The sequence below is a fragment of the Mustelus asterias genome, chromosome 21 (assembly GCF_964213995.1).
Source record: "Mustelus asterias chromosome 21, sMusAst1.hap1.1, whole genome shotgun sequence".
Taxonomy (NCBI): Eukaryota; Metazoa; Chordata; class Chondrichthyes; order Carcharhiniformes; family Triakidae; genus Mustelus; species Mustelus asterias.
In genome coordinates, this window is record NC_135821.1 from 77364348 (window position 1) to 77389330 (window position 24983).

General features: G+C 45.9%; 1 protein-coding gene across 1 annotated transcript in view; it reads left to right on the plus strand.

The window, feature by feature from the left end:
* Positions 1-24983, plus strand: part of LOC144508991 (S-adenosylmethionine decarboxylase proenzyme-like) — a 79674-nt gene that overhangs the window by 20536 nt on the left and 34155 nt on the right. The window contains exons 3-6 of the mRNA XM_078237211.1: positions 6526-6652; positions 7269-7371; positions 7637-7679; positions 23318-23462. Of these exons, the coding sequence (XP_078093337.1) occupies positions 6526-6652; positions 7269-7371; positions 7637-7679; positions 23318-23462 (418 nt within the window). The remainder of the gene's footprint in view (positions 1-6525; positions 6653-7268; positions 7372-7636; positions 7680-23317; positions 23463-24983) is intronic.

Below are 24983 nucleotides of genomic sequence, written 5' to 3' on the forward strand. Positions count from 1 at the left end.
TACGTCAGTGGGAGACTGCAAATATTTCTCTGTTGAGAATTCTATATCTATAAGACCCTGAAAATTCTAGGGCAGAGGGCAGAAAGGGAGACCAATGTATCATAAGTACAAAATAGAACTCCAAGGTGCTGCTACAGCTCCTTGGGAACAGCAGTGGACAATAAGCATTGCGTTTATTATAATAGTCAGATACCAGACTTCCAAAACAAGTCGCTTTCTCCCAGTTCGGCCAGAGTGGGACAGAAGAAGCAGTTCAAGGATGTGCTGAAAGTCAACATGAAGCGATGCAATGTTGACACCAACTCCTGGGAGACCATCGCCTTGGACTGAACCAGATGGTGATCGAGGCTGTGGGAAGGATCCCAGCATTTTGAGACTCGATGATGACAAAGTGAGAAGGAAAATCGAAAGTGGCAAAAAAGAATACGCTGCGACTGAATTGATGATACACGACCAGACATCCCACAAATGCCCTGCATTCTGTGTAACTTGCAGATCACAAATGGACCCCACCTGCCATCTTCAGACTCACAGAGGACAATAATCCTTGCTAGCGAGGGATAGCCAATAATAATAACAGAAAGAATTGATCAAAGACCACGCACCTCTGTGCAGCAGACACTAACAATGGGCCTAAATCAATGATTTAGCAACTTGTGAAAAATATATAATTATGATGCCATTGCTTTGAATAAAAAGATCTAAGAACCAGCAAACAGAGGATAGGGATTGAGGGAGTTGAGTAAATCTGTAATTGGAGCCCCTTGTTTGTTCATAGTGTTTCAGTAAAAGTTTATTTGTTAGTGTCCAAGTCGGCTTACATTAAAACTGCAATGAAGTTACTGTGAAATTCCCCGAATCGCCACACTTTGGCACCTGTTCAGATCAATGCACCTAACCAGCACATCTTTCAGACTATGGGAGGAAACCGGAGCACCCAGAGGAAACCCACGCAGACACAGGGAGAATGTGCAAACTCCACACAGACAGTGACCCAAGCCGGGAATCGAACCCGGGTCCCTGGTGCTGTGAAGCAGCAGTGCTAACCACTGTGCCACCATGCTGCTCCATGTATCTATGTGAACTGGCTACATTGAAATGCATTGAACTGACCATGTTTACATACATGTATACAAAATATATATTTTAATACATGTTGTGATCATCGTAGTGCAAATTTCATATGTATATCCTTTTTTATGTTTAAGGGGAATGTTTAAAAATTCAGCTTTATTCTGTACAGGTAGTTGGTATGTCTGGCAGGAACGCAGCTCAGATGCTAGGAGAGCAGGATAATTACTCATTTCACCTAGGAATTTGTTACTTTGATAGAGCTAATGGACTTTTGTTTACAGATTCTTTGGGGAAGTTGATCAACAGGGTCATGTGATGATGTGGTTACTGGGCAGTGCTGGGTCTGTAGCAGAGAGGGGAAGATTTTGCAGTTTAGAGTTGCAGTTTTTGCTGGGAATTATTTGAAGGTCGAGATTTCTACAAGTTGCTCTGAAACTCATTTTCTCTCTGAAAGCTTCAAAACTGTTTACACTCATTATAGAAAGTATATTTATGATTGTTTACTGAATTCAAAGTGGCATTTAAGACTGGAAGAGGAATGTTGTTTATTTGTAACTGAAACAGAGATAAATTAGAAATTAAAGTTGTTTTCTTTTCATTTGTAAATATTGTTCAACTTTTAATAGTTAAGCTGCTTCATTTGTTAGAGTTATATTTAAACTGTGTTATTAAAAAACGTTTGTTTCACTATAAAAGATCCCTAATTGTTTTTATTCATTCGTGGGACATGGGTGTCGCTGGCTGGCCAGCATTTATTGCCTATCCCTAGTTGCCCTTGAGAAGGTGGTGATTTGCTGCCTTCTTGAATCACTGCAGTCCACATGCTGTGGGTTGACCCACAATGCCGTTAGGGTGGGAATTCCAGGATTTTGACCCAGCGACTGTGAAGGAATGGAAATATATTAATATAAAGTGCTTTATAAAGCACTGGTTAGGCCCCATTTGGAGTACTGTGAGCAATTTTGGGCCCCACACCTCAGGAAGGACATACTGGCACTGGAGCGGGTCCAGCGGAGATTCACACGGATGATCCCAGGAATGGTAGGCCTGACATACGATGAACGTCTGAGGATCGTGGGATTATATTCATTGGAGTTTAGGAGGTTGAGGGGAGATCTGATAGAAACTTACAAGATAATGAACGGCTTAGATAGGATGGACGTAGGGAAGTTGTTTCCATTAACAGGGGAGACTAGGACGCGGGGGCACAGCCTTAGAATAAAAGGGAGTCACTTTAGAACAGAGATGAGGAGAAATTTCTTCAGCCAGAGAGTGGTGGGTCTGTGGAATTCATTGCCGCAGAGGGCTGTGGAGGCCGAGACGTTGAGCGTCTTCAAGACAGAAATTGATAAATTCTTGATTTCTCGAGGAATTAAGGGCTATGGGGAGAGAGCGGGTAAATGGAGTTGAAATCAACCATGATTGAATGGTGGAGTGGACTCGATGGGCCGAATGGCCTTACTTCCGCTCCTATGTCTTATGGTCTTATGGTCTTATATACAGTCAGGATGGTGAGTGGCTTGGAGGAGAACTTGCAGGTGGTGGTGTCCCCATGTATCTGCTGCCCTTGTCCTTCTAGATGGAAGTGGTCATGGGTTTGGAAGGTGCTGTCTAAGGATCTTTGGTGAATTTGTCAATGGAATTACTCCTGGAGCAAAACCTATCCGCACATTTATGCCAAAATAGACAAATTGTTGGGGTCTAATCTGGCATCCTGAGGTAACTTGGGGTTCTGATCCAGCAGCCTAGCAATGTACACATGTGAACTGAGCACATTTATATACATGTATGTATGTGAACTGAGCACGTTTATTTCCATGTATGCATGTGAACTGAGCATGTTTATATACATGTATACATGTGAACTGAGCACATTTATATACATGTATGCATGTGAACTGGGTATGTTTATATACATGTATGCCTGTGAACTGAGCATGTTTATATACATGTATGCATGTGAACTGATCATGTTTATATACATGTATGCCTGTGAACTGAGCATGTTTACATGTATGCATGTGAACTGAGCATGTTTATATACATGTATGCATGTGAACTGAGCATGTTTATATACATGTATACATGTGAACTGAACATGTTTATATATATATGTATGCATGTGAACTGGGTATGTTTATATACATGTATGCCTGTGAACTGAGCATGTTTATATACATGTATGCATGTGAACTGAGCATGTTTATATACATGTATGCATGTGAACTGAGCATGTTTATATACATGTATGCATGTGAACTGAACATGTTTATATATATATGTATGCATGTGAACTGGGTATGTTTATATACATGTATGCCCGTGAACTGAGCATGTTTATATACATGTATGCATGTGAACTGAGCATGTTTATATACATGTATGCATGTGAACTGAACATGTTTATATATATATGTATGCATGTGAACTGGGTATGTTTATATACATGTATGCCTGTGAGCTGAGCATGTTTATATACATGTATGTATGTGAACTGAACATGTTTATATATATATGTATGTATGTGAACTGAGCATGTTTACATACATGTATGCATGTGAACTGAGCATGTTTATATACATGTATGCATGTGAACTGAGCATGTTTATATACATGTATACATGTGAACTGAGCATGTTTATATACATGTATGCATGTGAACTGAACACATTTATATACATGTAGGCATGTGAACTGAGCATGTTTATTACATGTATACATGTGAACTGACAATGTTTATTGAACTGAATCATGAGAGTAAAATACAAGAAAAAAATATTTTTAAATAAAGGAAATAATATTAGGCTAACTGAAACCATTCTTTGGCATTGGATTGTGTTCCTTTATGCATCACAATTCAATCAAATTCGTTAATATATTTAATTTACTACATTAATAAATTACTGATTCATTCACCGGTCTGCAGTTTCTTCAACACTTCCCTCTGCAAGCAGCCTGCCCTCAATATCATTGTCTTTTCTTTCCAAAGGTTAACGCCACATCTTGGTTTAAATTTACTGCTGCCTATTTTCGATACAGCTGGTGCCAAGAGATATCAGGAATCGGAAGCAATGCCATGATATTGTGCAGTGCCAGAGGAACAGTGGGATACAGATTCACACCCTCATGTGCTCACACAGTGAGCTCTTGATCTCGGTTGTGCAGTCCATGTGGATGCCGGCACACACCAGACGATTCCCCGCAGAAATGAAATTAAAACGAGAAGGTGAATTACCCCCAGCCACAGGGACCTGTGTGTCTAGTGGCTGTGATAGAGAGCCTGAGAGGAGAGCAAGTGGCTGCTCTTGGACAAGGGAGTGGTGTGCATTGAGACCACAGAAGGGGAAGGAGAGAATAGGATAAAATCACTCCAAGAGAAAAATTAGCAGCCAGTGACATCTACCTCTGTGTCATTGAGGAAATTTACCCTTTTATTCTCATTAACCTAAAAACTAATTGACCTAAAAGTCTAACATAGAAAACTCACCGTATAATTTCATTTCATTTTTTTTCTCTTTAGCCCATCTATGAATCAGTAAGAGCTGAAAAATAGAAATACACCATTGATAAAAAATTTCAGCAAAGGTTATATTGCTCTGTGAATCTGCTGGGTTTTCTGCATTAACATCAAAAGTTCCAATAAATTTCGGTTTGATCACAATCAAAATGAGGATAACGGATCTGTTGCAGTAGTTAGCCCGGTCATAACTGCAATCACTGGGCTGATCTTTTATAAAGATAGATTGAACTTTCTAACCTCGGGAAATGAAGCAGTAGAATTGCATTGCCTTTTGACCATCTCAACTTAACTTTCTTACGGGCAACCGTCCAAGACAGGAAACGACTTCACACTTGGCACGATAATTTTACATTTTTAATCATAGGCAGACCCCCAAGCTGAGCGTGTACAAAATCGCAAGGCCATCTGGAGCAGCAGGATGCACAAACAGGGCTACTGCTGGCCAGTGCTGGATGTAACAAGGTGAATTCCCCACCAAGGTGACTTTTCCAGTCACTGAAAGGGGACTGCAAGTTTAACAGAGAAAAACCAAGGCACAGAAATGCAGCTGAGAAACGGCCCGTTTCTCTGGAACTCCTTTCTTTCTGCTGTTTTAAATAAATGGGTTAACTTTTGTGAAAAGCCCAAAGAGAGGAATTTTAGGTGGAAGTGTTAGGCAGCCACACATTGCTATCTCATTGCACAATTTCAAAGCACTTAATCATTTCCAATTAGTCAGTCCAATGCTGATTGGCCAATTTGCATCAAAAATAAGAATCTCAGTAATTACTGCAAGTGTTAATAACAACAAAGCATATCTGAACATGGACACATGGAAATAGAGAGTGGTGGGACACTGGCATTGCTTGTGATTTCCCAAATGGTGAGATTGTAATCATAGCCTATCGCTCTGGAGAGACCTTGACGAGAGGCTGGCACATCATTGCCGGAAAGGAGGGAAATCTGCCAGGAAAATAATTTCAGGTCACTCCCAATCATCTCCACACAGCGCCACACCAGAAAAAGGATCCAGACAAAAGGAACCTTGTTCTCAATTCTATAATCCAGGAAGTCGGAAATAACAGTATTAGGTTAGGTGCACTTACGCTAAACACCTTTATCTGAAATTTCTCTCCCCAGACATAAATACAGCAAGTGTTTATATGCTAGTGTCCCGCAGTGTGATCCCAGAGTTATTGTTAACCGGCTGAGTATATTTTCCTTTGTTTACAGAGTAGCAATGTTGGCCAGAATTCTCCAGCTGTTCACAACAGCGGGATTTTCCAGTCCCGCTGCAGTGAACGGAGATTTGGTCGAGCGCCAAATTCCCCGTCCTCGCTTGCAGTGGCATTGGGATGTGAGCAGAAAATTCCAGCCCTTAGCTTTCATATAAATCCGATTTCTGATTTCTATTGCTAAGATGGAAGACATTATACCCGTCAAAAAAAATTGTATGTGATTTATGGAAAATCAGACACTTGAGACATTTCTTTCACCAAACGTTTGGACGATTTCAGCCCTGATTTTACCATTTTGAAATTCTCATCCTTGTCCTAAATCCTTCTATGTCCTCGCCTCTCGGTCAACTCCTACGCCAGAAAAAAACATCCAGGATGTCTCTGCTCATCCAATTCTGCCCCCTTAATCATTCCCCGTTTTAATCACTCACCACTGGTGGCCATGCCTTTAACTGCCTAGGCCCAAAGCTGTGGGAACACTTCCCCGAACCTCTCCGACTCTCTACCTCCCTTTATGGTGCTCCTGAAAACCTCTTTGACCAAGCGTTCGGCCACCTGTTCGATTATTGTCTCATGTTGTTGATGTCTAATTTTACTTTAGGACCCTCCTGCGAAGCACTTTGGGAACATCTAATTATGCTAAAGGCCCCAAACAAATTGAAGTTGTTACTGTGTAAAATAAAATCTCTCCTATTCTATGTGGTTTCTTGACAGCGAGAGCAGTATGTTTGTATCGAAGAGACGTTACATTTTGAAGACGTGTGGGGCCACCCTCTTATTGCAGGCAATGGGACCCCTTTTGGAACTGGCGCAGAAATACTGTGGCTTCGACATCATTGAGGTAGGGCATAACCGGGGATATTTCAGTTTGTACTCCTCACCGTAGAATCATAGAATCCCTACAGTGCAGAAAGAGGCCATTCAGCCCATTGAGTCTGCACTGACAACAACCCCACCCAGACCCAATCCCCGTAACCCCGTGCATTTACTCTGGTAATTCCCCTGACACTAAAGGGGAAATTAGCATGGCCAATCAAACTAACCTGCGCATCTTTGGACTGTGGGAGGAAACCGGAGCACCCGGAGGAAACTCACGCAGACACGGGGAGAACGTGCAAACTCCACACAGACAATGAACCAAGGCTGAAATTGAACCCGAGTCCCTGGCGCTGTGAGGCAGCAGTGCTGACCACTGAGTGACCATGCCACCAAGGGAGGACACAATGCAAAATGAAAGGGCCAATTATTGTGCAAATTCAGTGACAGGAGACTGGATTATTATTCAGACTCTGCTTTGACTGTTAAACCAGCTCCACCGGCCTTTCATAAACACAAGAAAGCATGAAATGAGAAATGGCCAAACAGTGAAAATGGGAATGTAATGACAGTAAAAAGATTAGACAATTAGAAAAGAAACTGACAAGAAATCATTTATGTTTGCGTCTTATTCTTTCCAGGATATCTTTTACTCTCGCAAAAACTTTATAAAACCAACAAGCCAAGACTACCCTCATAGGAGTTTTCAAGAAGAAGTAGAATTCTTAGACAAATTGTTTCCAAGTAAGTTGAAATAAGGTGATTTTTGATTTGATTTATTATTGTCACATGTACTGGGATACAGTGAAAAGTATTGCACCTTGCGTGCCACACAGACAAAGCATACCATTCATGGAGCACACAGCGGAGAAGGAAAGGAAAGGATGCAGAATATAGTGTTACAGTCATAGCTAGGGTGTAGAGAAAGATGGATAACTGAGATGAATAACTTTGCTGCTCTATGTTAAAACTAATTGAAATCCACAATTATATTCTGTTTCTATTGCAGATGGTGTGGCCTACTGCATGGGGCGTATTCATTCAGATTGCTGGTATGTTACACTGAGATCATCTCTCTCGAGTTTCGAGATAAAATCATTTAAAACTGTTTGGGTAGCTCGTAGAATATAACAAACGCTGAAGGTACAGCAGCCTGAAACTCTTGATTGTATTCGTTAGTCTGGTTTAGTGTTTGGAAGAAATGCATTTGGCATTGGCTCAATGGAGTTAACAATCTGATGCGCGTTATCACACACGAGACTTGAGATGCTCAGGAAATAAAGGCTTTTATTTGCTGTAACAACGAAGCTACTAATTATATACACGATCCCAGACTGAGGGGTCCCAGACAGAGCAGAGACCTTTATACCTCTCCCAGGAGGTGGAGCCGACTGGGATGTACCACAATAACTATAATACAAGGTGTAACAGCCCAACCCTAACCCCAACAGCAACAAGTAGGACAACCCATCCCTAACCCCAACAGCAACATATATACATACTTGTAGTACTGGCCAGACCCTGGCTCAGTACTATCTAGTGGGAACCAACGATGGTTCACCACATTCACCCCTCCTTTGAAGACAAAGGCCGGCGGGGTACAAAAAAACAGAATAATTTGTCATCAGTCTATAAGTTCAGACGGTCAGGGGGACCGCACCGTCGTTGTGACCTCCTCAATACCGGCGATGACACCGGAGTAGGCACTCGCGGTGGCGTTCTCCCCAAGGCGATGTCCAACTGTTCCTCCACAGTCTCACGGGCCGGTTGACCCCGAGATGATGGCAATCCATGGAGTTCCGACACGCCCTGAAGTGGTGACCATCCTCTGGACTCAGGCAAGCTGTACACGGGAGTAAAAGGGTTAAGTAATGGTCCCGATGCTGCCCGCGCCGTGTCCGGAGGGGAAACAAGAGCAATGGGGTTTGTAACAGGGGGTATGGGAGCGACAGGGGTTTCTACGTCCCCTGCTGGCGCCAGGTCTCGAATCGAGACCATGTCCTCTCGCCCGTCAGGGTATGCCACATAGGCATACTGAGGGTTGGCGTGGAGGAGATGGACCTGTTCGACCAACGGGTCGGACTTGCGGGCCCTTACATGTCGCCGCAGGAGGACAGGTCCTGAGTACATCAACCAAGACGGTAATGAGGTCCCAGAGGAAGACTTCCGAGGGAATGAAAACAGCCTCTCATGGGGAGTAGCGTTGGTTGCCGTACACAGGAGTGAGCATATGGAATGGAGCGCATCAGGGAGCACCTCTTGCCAACGGGAGACTGGAAGGCTTTTTGACTTCAACGCCAGTAAGACAGCCTTCCAGACTGTAGCATTCTCACGTTCCACCTGTCCGTTACCCCTGGGGTTGTAGCTCGTGGTTCTACTAGAGGCAATCCCGTGTGAGAGCAGGTATTGCCTCAAGTCATCGCTCATGAACGACGAGCCCCTGTCGCTGTGAATGTAGCTGGGGTACCCGAACAGGGTAAAAAGATCACGGAATGCCTTGATAACCGTGGCAGCGGATGTATCAGAGCAGGGAATAACAAAAGGGAATCTCGAGTACTCATCAATGATGTTGAGGAAATACACATTCCGATCTGTTGAGGGAAGGGGGCCCTTATAATCGACACTCAGTCTTTCGAAGGGACGAGTGGCCTTGACTAATTGTGCCCGGTCAGGTCGGTAAAAGTGCGGTTTGCATTCCGCGCATACCCGACAGCTTCTTGTTATGGACCTGACATCCTCCACCGAGTAGGGCAGATTGCGGGCTTTTACAAAGTGGTAGAGCCGAGTGACCCCAGGATGGCATAGGTCATTATGGAGAGCCTGCAAACGGTCCTCCTGTATACTAGCGCATGTTCCACGCGAGAGGGCATCCGAGGGCTCATTGAGTTTCCCTGGACGATACATGATGTCATAGTTATAGGTGGAGAGTTCAATTCTCCACCGCAAGATCTTGTCGTTCTTGATCTTGCCCCTCAGCGTGTTATTAAACATGAACGCCACGGACCGCTGGTCCGTGATCAGGGTGAACCGTTTTCCCGCCAAGTAATGGCGCCAGTGCCTGACGGCCTCCACAATGGCCTGGGCCTCCTTTTCCACCGCTGAATGCCGAATTTCGGGGCCTTGGAGGGTGCGGGAAAAAAATGCGACGGGCCTGCCCGCCTGGTTAAGTGTGGCGGCCAGGGCGAAATCAGATGCATCGCTCTCCACCTGAAAGGGGATGGACTCATCAACAGCGTGCATCGTAGCTTTCGCGATGTCGGCTTTTAGTTTATCAAAGGCCAATCGGGCCTCTGGTGTTAGGGGAAAAGAGGTGGACTTGATGAGCGGACGGGCTTTGTCCGCGTAATTGGGAACCCACTGTGCATAATAAGAGAAGAAGCCTAAGCATCTTCTCAGTGCTTTTGCACTAGCGGGCAGGGGAAGTTCAGAAAGGGGGCGCATACGGTCTGGATCAGGGCCAATGACCCCGTTTTCCACCACGTATCCGAGGATGGCTAAACGGCGCGTACGAAACACACACTTCTCCCTGTTGTAGGTCAGGTTCAGGCGAGATGCAGTGCGTAGGAAATTCAGGAGATTTGTGTCGTGGTCCTGCTGGTCATGGCCGCAGATGGTGACATTATCCAGGTACGGGAAGGTAGCCCGCACCCCGTTCTGGTCCACCATTCGGTCCATAGCACGCTGGAAGACCGAGACCCCATTGGTGACACCAAAGGGAACCCTGAGAAAGTGATACAAGCGACCATCCGCCTCAAAAGCCGTGTATTGTCGGTCCTCTGGGCGAATGGGGAGTTGGTGGTAGGCAGACTTGAGGTCTATGGTGGAGAACACCCGGTACTGCGCAATCTGATTGACCATGTCAGATATGCGCGGGAGGGGATACGCATCCAGCTGCGTGTATCTATTAATGGTCTGACTATAGTCAATGACCATCCGGGGTTTGTTCCCACTCTTGACCACCACGACCTGCGCTCTCCACGGACTAGCGCTAGGTTGTATGATCCTTTCCTTGAGGAGCCGCTGAACTTCAGATCGAATGAAGATCCGATCCTCAGCGCTGTAACGCCTACTCTTAGTCACAATGGGCTTGCAGCCTGGCACAAGATTCTGGAACAGGGAGGGTGTGGTGATCTTCAGCGTCGAGAGGCTACAGGCGGGGCGCGTTGGGCAATTTGGAGGCTGCTGTTCTCCCACTGAAAGCGAAGGGAGTGGCCCACCATACTGTAGGGTTACACTCCTCAGATGGACCATGAAGTTTAGTCCGAGAAGTATTGGCGCGCAAAGGTGCGGCAACACCAGGAGCTTGAAACGCTCGTAAACTGTGCCTTGCACCGTTAAAGTTACCACGCAACTCCCTAGCACGGTGACAGACCGGGACCTTGATGCCATAGAAATTGTCTGTTTGACAGGTTGAATCCGGAGTCCACACCGCTTCACAGCGTCTGGGTGGATAAAACTCTCAGTGCTCCCGCTGTCAAACAGACAATAAATCAAGTGGTCGTTGAATGTCCATCATAGACTTGTCAAGTCTATGAGGCTTGGCCTGGTCCAGGATGATCGACGCCACCGTTGGTTCATGAGCGCCACTGCAGGCGGCTGAGATTGACGAGGATGACCCCTGCTGGTCGTTCGCGGTCGGTGCTGACCAACATGGCCGCTCCCATAGGTCGCACGTGGGTGATGGTGCCAAACTCAGCGACCCCTGGTGGTCACACATCTCCGACTCCGTCAACCGTAATGGCGTCGTCCTGGCCTCGCACGTGGACGAAACCCTCGACGATGCCGACGACAAAGAACCGGGCTCCGAGGAATCGCAGGCCGCACTGCTGTTCCGAGAAGCAGATTTAGATCGGCACATCTTCGAATAGTGCCCCTTCTTACCGCAGGCGGAGCACAACACAGCTTTAGCGGGACACCGTTGCCGAGTATGCTTCGCTCCCCCACAGAAGTAACACCGCGGGCCGCCCGGAGCTGCTGCCGTCGTCTGGCCCGAGTGTGAGCACGCCATCATGCAGCTTTTCGAACCCGAGGGACGAGGAGGGATCAGCGACTGCTCCTGCCACGTTGTCTCCACGTGGTCTTCAGGATACAATACTAGACTTTTGGAGGCCGTCTCCAACATATCCGCTAGTTCTATTGCCTTGGTGAGGTCAAGGTTACCTTTCTCCAGCAGTCTGAGTCGGATGTAAGATGATCCGATTCCCGCCACAAACGCATCTCGAGCGAGGTCGTTCATATTCTGGTCTGCCGACACTGCTTTGCAGTTACAGCCCCTGGCTAGCTGTAGGAGCTCGTTCGCGTATTCTTCCGTCGTTTCGCCGGACTGCCGTCGTCGAGTGGCTAAGAGGTATCGAGCATGCATTTCGTTGGGCGGTTTAATATAACGCTTCTTAAGAAGCTCGAGGGCCTTTGTGTCGTCGGTGGCCGCACGGATTGCGAGGTAGACGGTGTCGCTTACCCTCGCATGGAGGACCCGGAGTCTGTCATCATCTGTGGTGACCGCTGCGGAGGCTGCCAGGTAGTCCTCAAAACATTTCAACCAGTGGTCGAAGGTGTTAGAGGCGCCCGCCGCACGTGGATCCAGTGTAAGGCGTTCAGGCTTCAGTATCTGCTCCATACTCTCTATATCGTTTTTTTTTCGACGAGAGTTTACTTACAGCAAATAAAATTGATGCGCGTTATCTCACACGAGGCTTGAGATGCTCAGGAAATAAAGGCTTTTATTTGCTGTAACAACGAAGCTACTAATTATATACACGATCCCAGACTGAGGGGTCCCAGACAGAGCAGAGACCTTTATACCTCTCCCAGGAGGCGGAGCCCGACTGGGATGTACCACAATAACTATAATACAAGGTGTAACAGCCCAACCCTAACCCCAACAGCAACAAGTAGAACAACCCATCCCTAACCCCAACAGCAACATATATACATACTTGTAGTACTGGCCAGACCCTGGCTCAGTACTATCTAGTGGGAACCAACGATGGTTCACCACACAATCTTTAACTGAGAATCATTTCTTCATGGTGGGAGAACAAGGGGTTGACGCCATAGAAATACCTAATATTCCCATTGACTTTCAATGAACATTGAGGGTGACAAGTACAATTGTCCAGATGAGATTCCAATCACAAAGGGGTCCCCACGATTGCGAGGGGAGGGGGTTGGTTCAGGCTGGCTTCAGCAGCAGAGGCCTGACAGATCTCTCTTTCTGTCAGGCCTCTGCTGTTGGAATTGTGCACGTGCAATTGGGATGGAAGCGAGAGGGCCACCCACCTGACCACGCCAGCTCCTTCTGCTGCTGGCTGGTGAATTAAACCCCAACAGCTGCCTGTAGTTGTTAGAAACAGTCCAGCCCATTTTCTCTTGCACTGTGCGCTCAAGATTGGGCATAACATTGCACCTAAAAAATGAATCTGCAACTCTCCCATTTTCATGCTAGCTTGACACTTAGAATTCTTCACATTAAATTCCATCCCAACTCTCTGACAGAATATCTTAGCTAGTTCCTCTCCCCCACCCTATCCCCATAATCCCAAACATTTACCATGGCTAATCCATCTGACCTGCACATCTTTGGGAGGAAACCAGAGCACCCGGAGGAAACCCACGCAGACACAGGGAGAACATGCAAACTCCACACAGGCGTCAAGATCCAAAATGATTTTGGATGAGGAAATGTGACGTAAATCAATAATACGGGAATTATCCATTCTGGAGATTCAGTGTGGTGACAAGCGGGACAGTCGGTGTGATTCCCGCTGGGCAGATCTTCATGTCAGATCCTCTGCTTTTCAGCTAATTAATTATGCATCAGCGCAGAGCCCAGCGAATCTTGTGACGGGGGGCAGGGATTCGCCTGCCCTGCTGTTACCTTGTAGGGTCGAAGGTTTTGGCACCCTATTAAACGGCACCTGACCAGGTATTCAATCTCTATAAGCCAGGTGAATTGGGCCACTCAGGTACGCCGTGACGCCTGAAAGATCCAAACCCTCCACCTCTGCTCTACGGTTTAGCGAAGCCTCGCTGGGGATTCTCCTCCAAGTGGTCCAGGAATGGTGGATGGTCTTATTTCCAAGGGATGGAGGCAAGAGGGCCACCCACCTGACCACGCCAGCCTGGGAGGAGGTCACGAGGGAGGTCAACGTCCACGGCCACCAAAACAATGTCCACGCTGAAGTGCAGGGAGTGAAACTTTCTCCTCACTCAAACTCACAGGGCATCAGGCAGTCTAAGGGTTAGAGTCCGTAGGGATGTCACACACTACTAGCAGATTGGACATCAGCGCTAAATGTCTGCCAGTCACTTTAAGATCCCCATCTCATGTACGATCCTGCACAAATTACACCTTCAGCCCTTCCTAGGGAGGGATCAGCACACACATCAGGCATCTGTGTTTCGGAATTGCTCTGTCATCCACAGTGCTCTCAGTCAATCCATCTGTCTTCATCCAGGACAAACTCACCCATAATCAGCGTGAGGGGACAAGATGGGAGAGTTCGATCAGAGCTGAGGGTATTCTCCTCCCATGAAGAGTAGGGAGGGAGCTGGCTGGTGAAGACAGAGATCATTCCCGTGTGGGAGATGCAATCAGCCTCCCCCAGTGAGGGTCCACCCAGTTTATATCAGTCACATGCAGACACTGACTGTGAGCCGCCTATAGTGTAGGAACCTGACCAATCACTCGTCTCTATTCCAGCCACCAGCAAGAAATGGGAGAGGAAGAGTTGCAGCAAGAATCTCAGCCCCAGCCCCCAGAGCATCTCAGATGATGAAGAACATCCATTTGATGAAGACCCATCACTGTGTTCACCTGCTCCCTCCCCCAGCGCAGATACACACACCTCAGTGGGTTCTAGTTCTAGATTAGGTTGGGGATCACAATCTGGTGACTACCTCACGAACACGAGTCCACAGCAGGTAGAGGCGGTGACAGTCGAGGTCTCTGACTGCTGGAGACCCAGCCTCCGCTGAGTCAGAGTCTGATAACGAGTCTCAGCATCGACTCTGAGAGGAATGTTGGAGATACAGAGACAGACGGGGGAATATCAGGCAGGGCTGTCAGAGGCTGTCACCAGATTGGAACAAAGGATGGAGGAGTCCATCCTCCTCTGTCTGATGTTGTGGCTCCAGGATGTGAGTGAATTGAAGTCTCCATGAGAAGGGGGCGGCTGCCTTGGAGACCTGGTATCGGCGGAATGCACAGCTTCTGTCGGGTTTACGCTCCATCGCTCTCACAATGGCGTTCCAGCAGTGGCTCAGCAAGTGGGGAGCCCCGCATCCTCTCGGTGCCTCTTCTCTGTAAGGAATCACAGAGGGGTCCTTGGGAACCCAAATGGGGGAGGACTGTCGGACACCCACCCAATCTCACCATCGGTGCCTTGCGACTCCAAATACCCTCTGCCTATGACATCAACTCCAACAGCTCAGGCAAAGGGGCTGCACTCAGAGCAGGAGAGCCCTGAGCAGGCCATGGCCCATCCAGGCCTCAAATCTCCAGAGGACACCCGCCAAAGTCATCTCAGGAACAGGGCATAGCAGTCAGCAGACTGCCTCCACCTCGGCTGCTATGTCAGGTTTGCACCTGGACAAGGAAGTAAAGTGAGGAAAATTAAAAAGTTGTGAATGTGGGATGTTGGCACGGGTACTTAATCACTGGATATACCTTTCACTTTTATAAATATATTTCACCCTCATTCCTCTCCAAGTCTCAGGATGGTTTGTGGATGTGATGCAATGTCCTGCATTCACTCAAGGGTATCAGATTCAGCACCCTCCACCCTGCTTCAGAAGATACCGCCCATCATATTTGGTTGAATCATGCCAGGTTAGAATGCCTGACAAGAGTTAACTCGCCTTTCAGTTAGGAATAACTGATGTTGTCTAACTTGCCATGTTGATAAATCATCACCAGCTCAGACTGTGGTGGGTGCGTGGTTTCAGGAATCTGCCAAGGAAACAAAAACACATTCAGAATCAGACCAAAGGAAAACAGATCCACAGAGTCCCAAGAATTAAACTTATTATCCCAACCACTGGAAAATCAAATTTACTTTATTGAACAGGAATGAATATTCTTCACTCCTTGCACCCAATGCCAGGAATATTTCTTTATTTTTGTTTTCTTTAAAAAATATTAACTAACAGTGGATAAATGCGACAAGTGGCCTGATACTATTTGGCATGCGGTGACCTGTTCCGTACCAATTTTTAATTTACAGTCAGGGAGTGAGTGTTGCCTCCTCCTGGCTGGGCAAGACGGGGGGATAAAAATCAGCCACTGTCATCATTCTACCTTCCTATTTAGTGATCATTGCTGAAACATGCTCTTGTTAATGTTGGATGAAGCTGTTTCCGTTGCACATTTGAAAAGTCTACATGAAGAATGATGGGTACCTACGCGATCCTGACATGGAAATTATATACCAGCGAGAGTAACCACTTTGAGAAGAGATGAGAGAACCATTTTCTGGTTCAGTAGCCTTTATGTACCTTCAATCTGACTCTACAAAAAAATTAATTTATATTTTTTTCATTGATGTCACAACATTTCAGGATAGTGAGTCTGCCGACTTATTTTTCACAAACTCTCATCGTTTGACATTGAAAAACAAATCACACAATCTAAACATGATAAAATACACCACTCTCCTGCAGTTTTAAAGATAGTGCAGTTGCTGGAACCTTTAAGTCCCTGCATGGATAGGAAGACCCTACTCTCCTTTGTTGAGAGGTCCATAACCTGAGGCCATGGCCGCAGGGTGAGAGGTTCAGAGGGGATTCAAGGGGAATTTTTTTCACCCAGAGGATGGTGGAGAACTGGAACTCACTGCCTAAAAGGGTGGGATATGCACTTAAAGTTCTGCAACCTACAAGGCTACAGACCAACAGCTGGAAGGTGGAATTAAGCTGGATGGCGACTTTTTGGCCACTGTGAAGATAGAGTCATAGAGGATTACAGCATGGAAACAGGCCCTTTGGCCCAACGTCTCCATGCTGCCCCTTTTTTTTAACCACTAAGTTAGTCCCAATTATCCGCATTTGACCCATATCCCTCTATACCCATCTTACCCATGTAACTGTCTATACACTTTTTAAAAGACAAAATTGTACCTGCCTCTACTACTACCTCTGGCAGCTCATTCCAGACACTCACCGCCCTCTGTGTGAAACAATTGCCCCTCTGGACCTTTTTGTATCCCTTCTCTCTCACCTTAAACCTATGTCCTCTAGTTTTAGACTCCCCTACCTTTGAGAAAAGATGTGGACTATCTAACTGATCTAAGACCCTCATTATTTTATAGACCTCCATAAGATCACCTCTAAGCCTCCTACGCTCCAGGGAAAGAAGTCCCAGTCTATCCAGCCTCTCCTTATAACTCAAACCATCAAGCCCCAGTGGCATCCTAGTAAATCTTTTCTGCACTCTTTCTAGTTTAATAATATCCTTTCTATAATAGGGTGCCCAGAACTGTACACAGGTGATGGGCAAAGTGGCTTATTTTTGTGCTGTAAATCTTTATGATACAATGGGCAGAACCTTCCCGTCCCGCCGGCCACAGGAATTGTAGTGGGCGGGACAGGACCAAGCAAAGGTCCGTTGACCTCGGGCGGTATTTTCCAGTCTTGGGGCGAGTGCGGCCGGAGAATCCCACTCTATGTTCCAGGTGATTTTGGGGTCAATCTACTAACCAATGACAAGCCACCTCTATTCATCCAAGTTATTGATACAATGCCAGTTTGAAAAATTGCACGATGCTGAAAATGATAAGAGTGGCAGACTGTATTTAACTGGTTAAACCACTGGCTCCTGGACCACAGACCTATCACACACAACTGGCCTTTGTGCTGCGGATGGTCTGCATTTAGTGGATAAATATAGAGTAACGTATGTCTGGTGGTGAGGCATAAAGCTCCATATCAGTATAGAATTCCAATAACACCCTAATCCACACAACAAAGATTCAACGTCATCTGTCTCCAAGATGGATTACAGCCTTTCACTCACAGGTAGTTGTTATTTTATGCAAAGCATGGAAAACATTCCGATATTTTTTGCTCTATTTCTGTGCGGTCTCTGAGATCGAGTCAAGATAGCAGAAAATTATGAATATTGGTAATGTGTAATGAGCATTGGAAAATTGTGGGCATAGTTTACTCAGAGTTCCTACATCTGCTCCAAGAGGATGTGGTGCCCCCATCGGGAACATAGATTCAGTAAATGAGTTTTAACGTGTTTACTCTGCTCATTTGGAACTTGAAGGACAGTAAGCTTAATTTGACAACCTCAGACTGATATCGAAAATGTAATCACAAGTGCAAGGCTCAGCCAGTGATGAAGAACCAAAGTTAAAGATATTTAGTATTTCCCACATTTTATGCATTAAAACATTGAAATAAATATTCTGAGCAATATTGTGTTGTTCGAAATGAGGTGGTCACAATAATACTATTAGCTGTATCTTGATGATAGCTTCAGAAATCTACAGAGGCAAATAAAGGGGATGGGAAAGGAGATATTTTTTGTGATTATGCAAATAACAGGAAAAAGGAGAAAAACACGAAAAATACCAGAGTAAATAAATAAATATTTGTTCCGCAAACAAATAAATATTGCAAATCGACTGTGGGGAAGTAAAAACAAAGCAGTTCATAGAAATCATAGAAACCCTACAGTGCAGAAAGAGGCCATTCGGCCCATCGAGTCTGCACCGACCACAATCCCACCCAGGTCCTACCCCCATATCCCTACATATTTTACCAGCTAATCCCTCTAACCTACGCATCTCAGAACACTAAGGGGCAATTTTTTTAGCATGGGCAATCGACCTAATCCGCACATCTTTGGACTGTGGGAGGAAACCGGAGCACCCGGAAGAAACCCACGCAGACACGGGGAGAACGTGCAAACTCCACACAGGCAGTGACCCAAGCTGGGAATCGGACCCAGGTCCCTGGAGCTGTGAAGCAGCAGTGCTAACCACTGTGCTACCATGCCGCCCAGTTCCTTTATGATACAACAAATTTTAAAATGTCGGAGAGGAAAGCGTCAGCAAATGTACTCACATCTTAAGCAAGGGTTTTGTTGATGCTTTGTAAATGGGTGGCACGGTAGCACAGTGGTTAGCACTGCTGCCTCACAGCGCCAGGGACCCGGGTTCAATTCCAGCCTCGGGTGACTGTGTGCATGTGGAGTTTGCACATTCTCCCCATGTCTGCGTGGGTTCCCTCCGGGTGCTCCGGTTTCCTTCCACAGTCTGAAAGACGTGCTGGTTAGGTGCATTGGCCATGCTAAATTCTCTCTCAGTGTGCCCGAACAGGCGCTGGAGTGTGGTGACTAAAGTAAAGTTTATTTATTAGTCACAAGTAAGGCTTTCATTAACACTGCAATGAAGTTACTGTGAAATATCCCCGAGTTGCCACACTCCGGTGCCTGTTCGGGTCAATGCATCTAACCAGCATGTCTTTCAGACTGCAGGAGGAAACCGGACCACCCGGAGGAAACCCACGCAGACACGGGGAGACTGTGCAAACTCCACACAGACAGTGACCCAAGACGGGTCTGGGTCCCTGGAACTGTGAGGCAGCAGTGCCAACCACTGTGCCACCGTGCCGCAGCGATATGACTCGGTGACTAGGGGACTTTCACAGTAACTTCATTGCAGTGTTAATGTAAGCCTACTTGTGACACTAATAAATAAAACTTAAAACTTAACCTTAAAATGGTGCTGCAAGCGTTAGTCTCTAAGACCTTTTTTTTTAACCTCGTGTGATTCGATTGCTCCAGTGGAGTTGCAGCTTTGGGAAACAGCAGCGTGGCCTCGGCTCTGGGAGAGCCTCAGCAAACCTTAGAAACCACATTCCAGGGGGCAGGCAGTCTGCATGCAGACAACACAGACTGGTTTAAAAATACCTCTGACATCAACTGCTTCACATAGCTGCAGAAATTATTTGCTGAAACAGGTTTTGTGCGGAATCGTTCATCAAACAAATATAGCAAATTCAAACGCAGTCCAGTTTAATGATCTGTGTTAATTACGAGCAGTTACAGCTTAGAAAGAATCAAACTCTGCTTTCAGATCATCAATGAATATCTCTGTAAAGATTTTATAGTCAGTGGTTATGGAACACTGCATTAATATATCTGAATGAAGTGCACAGTATATTGTACTCCTGACAGCATTAATTGATTGTAAGAATGGTTTTATGTAAATTAAAGTGATCTACTCAAGAGATGTACAGAATAGAATCTGCATTATCCTGAACTTCAGTCCTCCCTGTGACAAATTTGCATAATGGGGATGGGTTAGAGTAGATGGACAGACATTTGGGAACCTTTGTCGCTGTTGGGAGTTGTCACATATTGGTTCAGTAGCAGTTGGATTGAAGTATTTCTCAAATAGCCGTATTAAAGTTCTGTGTTTGATGATGCAGGGATAATAAAGTTGCAGAGTAAGAAGAATCGATTTAGCAGGATGTGAAGCAGAGACATCTGACTGCGTTTTCATCCTCTACTGGATCTGGGACGAGAGGCTTAGCCCCACTCTCTGACATGTTGGTTCTCTGGCTCTCTCTCTCTCCCCCCCCCCCCCCCCACCCCCCCCCCCCCCCCCGGGCTATCTCTGCAGAGGTAGAATGAGCACCTGGGCTACTTGTTCGTATGAGGTAGATTACCAGTTAGGCTCATTGAGAGCAACTTGAGGCCAATCTAAAGAGGTTAATGGGACATTTTCCATTGGTTTTCAGGTTCCTGCAAGTGGTAGCAGACAGTTTAGGTGCCTGGAGGAAACCTCACAGCATTAGGACGTCCATCTTGAAGCACCCTCTCTCTTACTTACCTTCCATCCCTAACTGCTGCTTCTTTCAAGCTAGAAGGCCTCTAATTGGCTCTCCTGCTTCAAGAGCCCACCTGCTGCCCTTAATTGGAGAAAGACCCTGTCTCCAAGCCAAACAAGGGGCATCCACATGACAATCTCAATGAGTGACTCTTTTCCCACCAGAAACTGTCCTGATCTCTATTTCCCACCTCCCAGTGTGAACATCCTGCCCATCATCACTGCATCATGACGGCTCTACAATCTCCAAAGTCAAGAAAAATATTTGGAGAAATGTTATTGTTTTCCACCTTCAAAATTCTCCCCAATGTATGGAGTAAAACTCTGGTAAAGCCCCACAGAATATCACTGGCCACACCAGCGTTCTTTTTATCCTTTCATGGAATGTGAGCATTACTGGCAATGCATTTGTTGCCCATCCCTAAATGCCCTTGAAAAGGACATGAGTTTAGGCGTGGAGTGTTGTTTGAGCGTTTAACTGTTATGTGCCAGCCAAGACTCAGTCAGTTGCACCTTCAGCTCTGAATCAGAAGATTGTTGGTTCAGGTCCCACTTTGGTGATTCTCATTCTATTGATGTTAGTGGGAGCCGCCTTATTTACAAATCGGCAGCAAGATTTCCTGCATTACATCAGTCACTACACTTTAACACTTTAATTGGCGGTCAAGTATTTTAGACATCCAAATTTCAATTTTATCTTTATCATATCCTATTATGCTTCAATGGCCGGAAATCTACCACCTCGCCCGCCACGGAATTGGCACGGGCAAGGGTCCAACAACGAAACTCTCCATTGACCCTAGATGGGAATTTCCAGTCTCGCCCAAGCAAGACCGTAAAATCCTGCCAACATCTCAAACAACTTCATCCATTTGGAATAGAATTATCGTTAGTATGTTGGCAAATAATAACTATTTCCCTCCACCAACTCCATTCTCCTTTAGACCAGGTGCTGAGCTCAATTCTAGTCCCCCCCAAGACCAGCTAACTAAGCGTAGACCGCAGGTCAAACTGAACAGCTTGCAGTCTGTACAGTATCAGTTGAGAGGTTCCATGTTAGAGACAATTAATTTCAGGCTTGCTGTTACGCTTTCCCCTAACTGGAGTTCTCTTCTGGCCTGCAGTTCTGTTGTACGACTTCCTCAACTCCCAGCTAACTGGTAATTTCAGAAAACAAACAATGTTGCTTTGCAGGTTGGAATCAAAATCTATTCAATTTGTCAAACTTCAGAGTTTGTGAAGGCAAAGATTTAACAATAATTGCCAATGCAGATAGGGACCGGGATAGCACGTCTGCAGCTATTTGAATAAGTGGAAGCCTAAAACAACTAAAAAGACTATTTTGAAATCCGATCAATAGTTGCACAATTCATTGAATGGACTGATACTGGGATACAAGAAATCCTGATTGATATCACAAAACTCACCAGAGTTCTCACCAGGGCCCCGTCTGCAGTTGAAGCAGTTTCTTGAAATGAAGTAAAGGCCTCACTCAGTTCCTGCATGGCGGCTGATAACAAGCTGGAATTCTCTCTCCTCTTAACAAAGAATATTGTTTTGAACAGAAACTCTCAGGAGGGAATTTCTTTAGTTTAAATATCCTTCAAAATGCACAAGAAACAAAGAATCTGCAGATAGACCTGTCCTTATCTGCGAGTCTCTGTGAAGAGTGGAAACAGATGTGTTTTAAAGATATTACCAGATAGAAATACAACAATGAGGCAGCATGTTGGGACAGTTGAGACCACTGACACTATTGTTAACCAGTTTTAGCACACAACCTCAATGAAACCTCAAATTAGTCTGACTTTGTACAGTTATGAATTTCGAACAAGCAATTTCTAAATCAGAATCGAATGCTAAGGACCAATGAATGGAACTTCCATTCCATGAACTAATTCCATGATGGGTGGAGCCCATGTTGAGATGGGGGATGGATTAATTGAATTTAAATTCCACCAGCTGCTGTGGTGGGTTTTGAACCCATGTCCCAGAACATTAGCCTTGATTACTGGTCCAGTTACATTACCACAGTGTAATCATCTCCCCATTGGTTTTATTAATAAAGGTCCATTCCATTATACCTCCAGAACACAGATTCAACTAATTTCCTTATTGTAAATAAGGGAACATCATTTGACACGGTGAAAGAAAGAAAGCTCACGTTTATGGGACACTTTTAATGTGTTCAGGACATCCTAAAGCACTTCTCAGTCAATACATTCCTTCCAAAGAGTAGTCACTGTATTTCTTACCAGCAAACATAATGGCCAGAATTTTCCAGCTGTTCACACCCCACTGCCGGCGACAACGGAGAATTTGGCGCTCAATCAAACCTCCTTTCACTGCAGTGGGTCCGGAGAATCCCAGCCGCGGGTGAGGTCGGAGAATCCGGCCCAATTACTAACTTGGTCACAAAGTCCCACAAACAGCAATGAGGCGAACGACCACTTAATCTGTCTGGTTACATCAGTAGAGGGGTGAATGTTGGTCAAGATTCTGTGAGACATTCCTGTTCATCTTGAAAGAAGTGCCATAGGATCTCATACCTTCATCCTGAACAGGCTTTCACTTAATAACCTACCCTAATGCTAGTATCTCTGACAATGTGACATTCTCTGAGTACTGCATGAAAGTGCTAGCTTAGACTAAGTACTTAAATCCTAGAGTAGCCCTTAAACCTTCAATAATCAGAGGCATGGAATACTAACATAGAAATATTTTTCAAGTACAGATTTACAGAAAGGAATAGCAATTTTCATAAGATGAAACTGCCAACAATACAATCAGGGTACTGAAATTCACCATCTCAAATTCTGGATCTGTATGTGTTGTGTTCACTGCTCCATCAGGTACCTCTACACTCTGGATATCAACGAAGGTTGTGGGGTCCTCCAGCCTGATCAGACTCTGGAAATTTTGATGAGACAACTGGACCCTGAAGTAATGAAGCAATTCTTCCTGAAAGATGGTGTCATTGCTGATGATGTCACTCAGGTATCAATTCTTAAAGATGCACAGGGAATTACATTTGTTGAAGAACTTGAAGCTTCGTAAGACTATTTCTAACATAAAATGTTATTGCTAATAAGTCTTGCAGAGTGTTTTATTTTCTGACTTGAGAACAGTTTAAAAAGCTGTGTAGTTAAAACTGATCATAGAATCCCTACAGTGCAGGGAGAGGCCATTCGGCCCATCGAATCCGCACTGACCACAATCCCAACCAGGCCCTATCCCCATGCATTTACCATAGCTAGTCCCCCTGACACTAAGGGGCAATTTAGCATGGCCAATCAACCTTACCCGCACATCTTTGGATTGTGGGAGGAACCCAGAGCACCTGGAGGAAACCCACGCAGACACGGGGAGAACGTTCAAACTCCACACAGACAGTGACCCGAGCCAGGAATGGAACCCGGGTCCCTGGCACTGTGAGGTAGCAGTGCTAACCACTGTGCCACCGTGCCGCCCGTGATGCAGAACGAATCTATTTTAACCACATAACCGCGTGCAGTTCTGGTCACCACACTACCAGAAGGAAGTGGAAGCTTTGGAGAGAGTGCAAAGAAGGTTCACCAGGATGTTACCTGGTCTCGAGGGTGTTGGCTATGAGGAGAGACTAGGATTGTTTACACTGGAAAGACAGAGGCTGAGGGGAGACCTGATAAAGGTCTACAAAATTATGAGAAGCATCGACAGGGTGGATAGTCAGAGGCTATTTCCACAGGGCGAAAGTGTCAGTTACAAGGGGGCACAGGTTCAAGGTGAGGGGGGAAAGTTTAAGGCTATTTTCACGCAGAGAGTGGTGGGTGCCTGGAACGGCGCTTCCAGAGGAGGTGGTGGAAGCAGGCGCATTAGCAACATTTCAGAGGCATCTCGATGAGTGCATGAATAGGTAGGGAATAGAGGGATATGGCTTGAATAAGGGCAGAAAATGTTTTTATTAATGTAGTTAGGGCATCATGATGGGCAAGGGTCTGTTCCTGTGCTGTATTTCTCTTTGTTCTTTGTTCTTTGTGTTGGCAGGATAGTTCAGTGTCCTTTATCGCTGCCATGTTATATTGTCATTGAACCTTCAGAACTTGGACGCCCAATGGGCGGCCAATTGAACTACTTAAGTGGCCAATTAAGAGCCTTTCCTGCCTTCTGTCATCCTCTCAGCAGGCTCCAGGAGGGGAGGGTGGGAGGCTTTATGGACCACCCCATGATCCAAGGAGGAGATTCCTAATGGTGGGGAATATCCTTGTGGTAATGGCACCATCACTGCTCAACAGCCTTCCACTACCCGCCACCCCCTCGCCCCCAGTGCGCTGGTCATCATGGCCTCCCTGCCTGGCCCTGGCATCCCCAACCCAACTCTGGATTTGAGGGCATCCAGTCACTGAGACACCTTTTGTCTGGAGCTACTGATGGTGCTGTTGGACTGCCAAGCTGCTGGCCCTCTGATTGGGCCAGCAGTATATGAGGGCGGGCCAATGTTCTTAACTGGACAGTAGCCCCAACAGTGGCTGTTTAGTC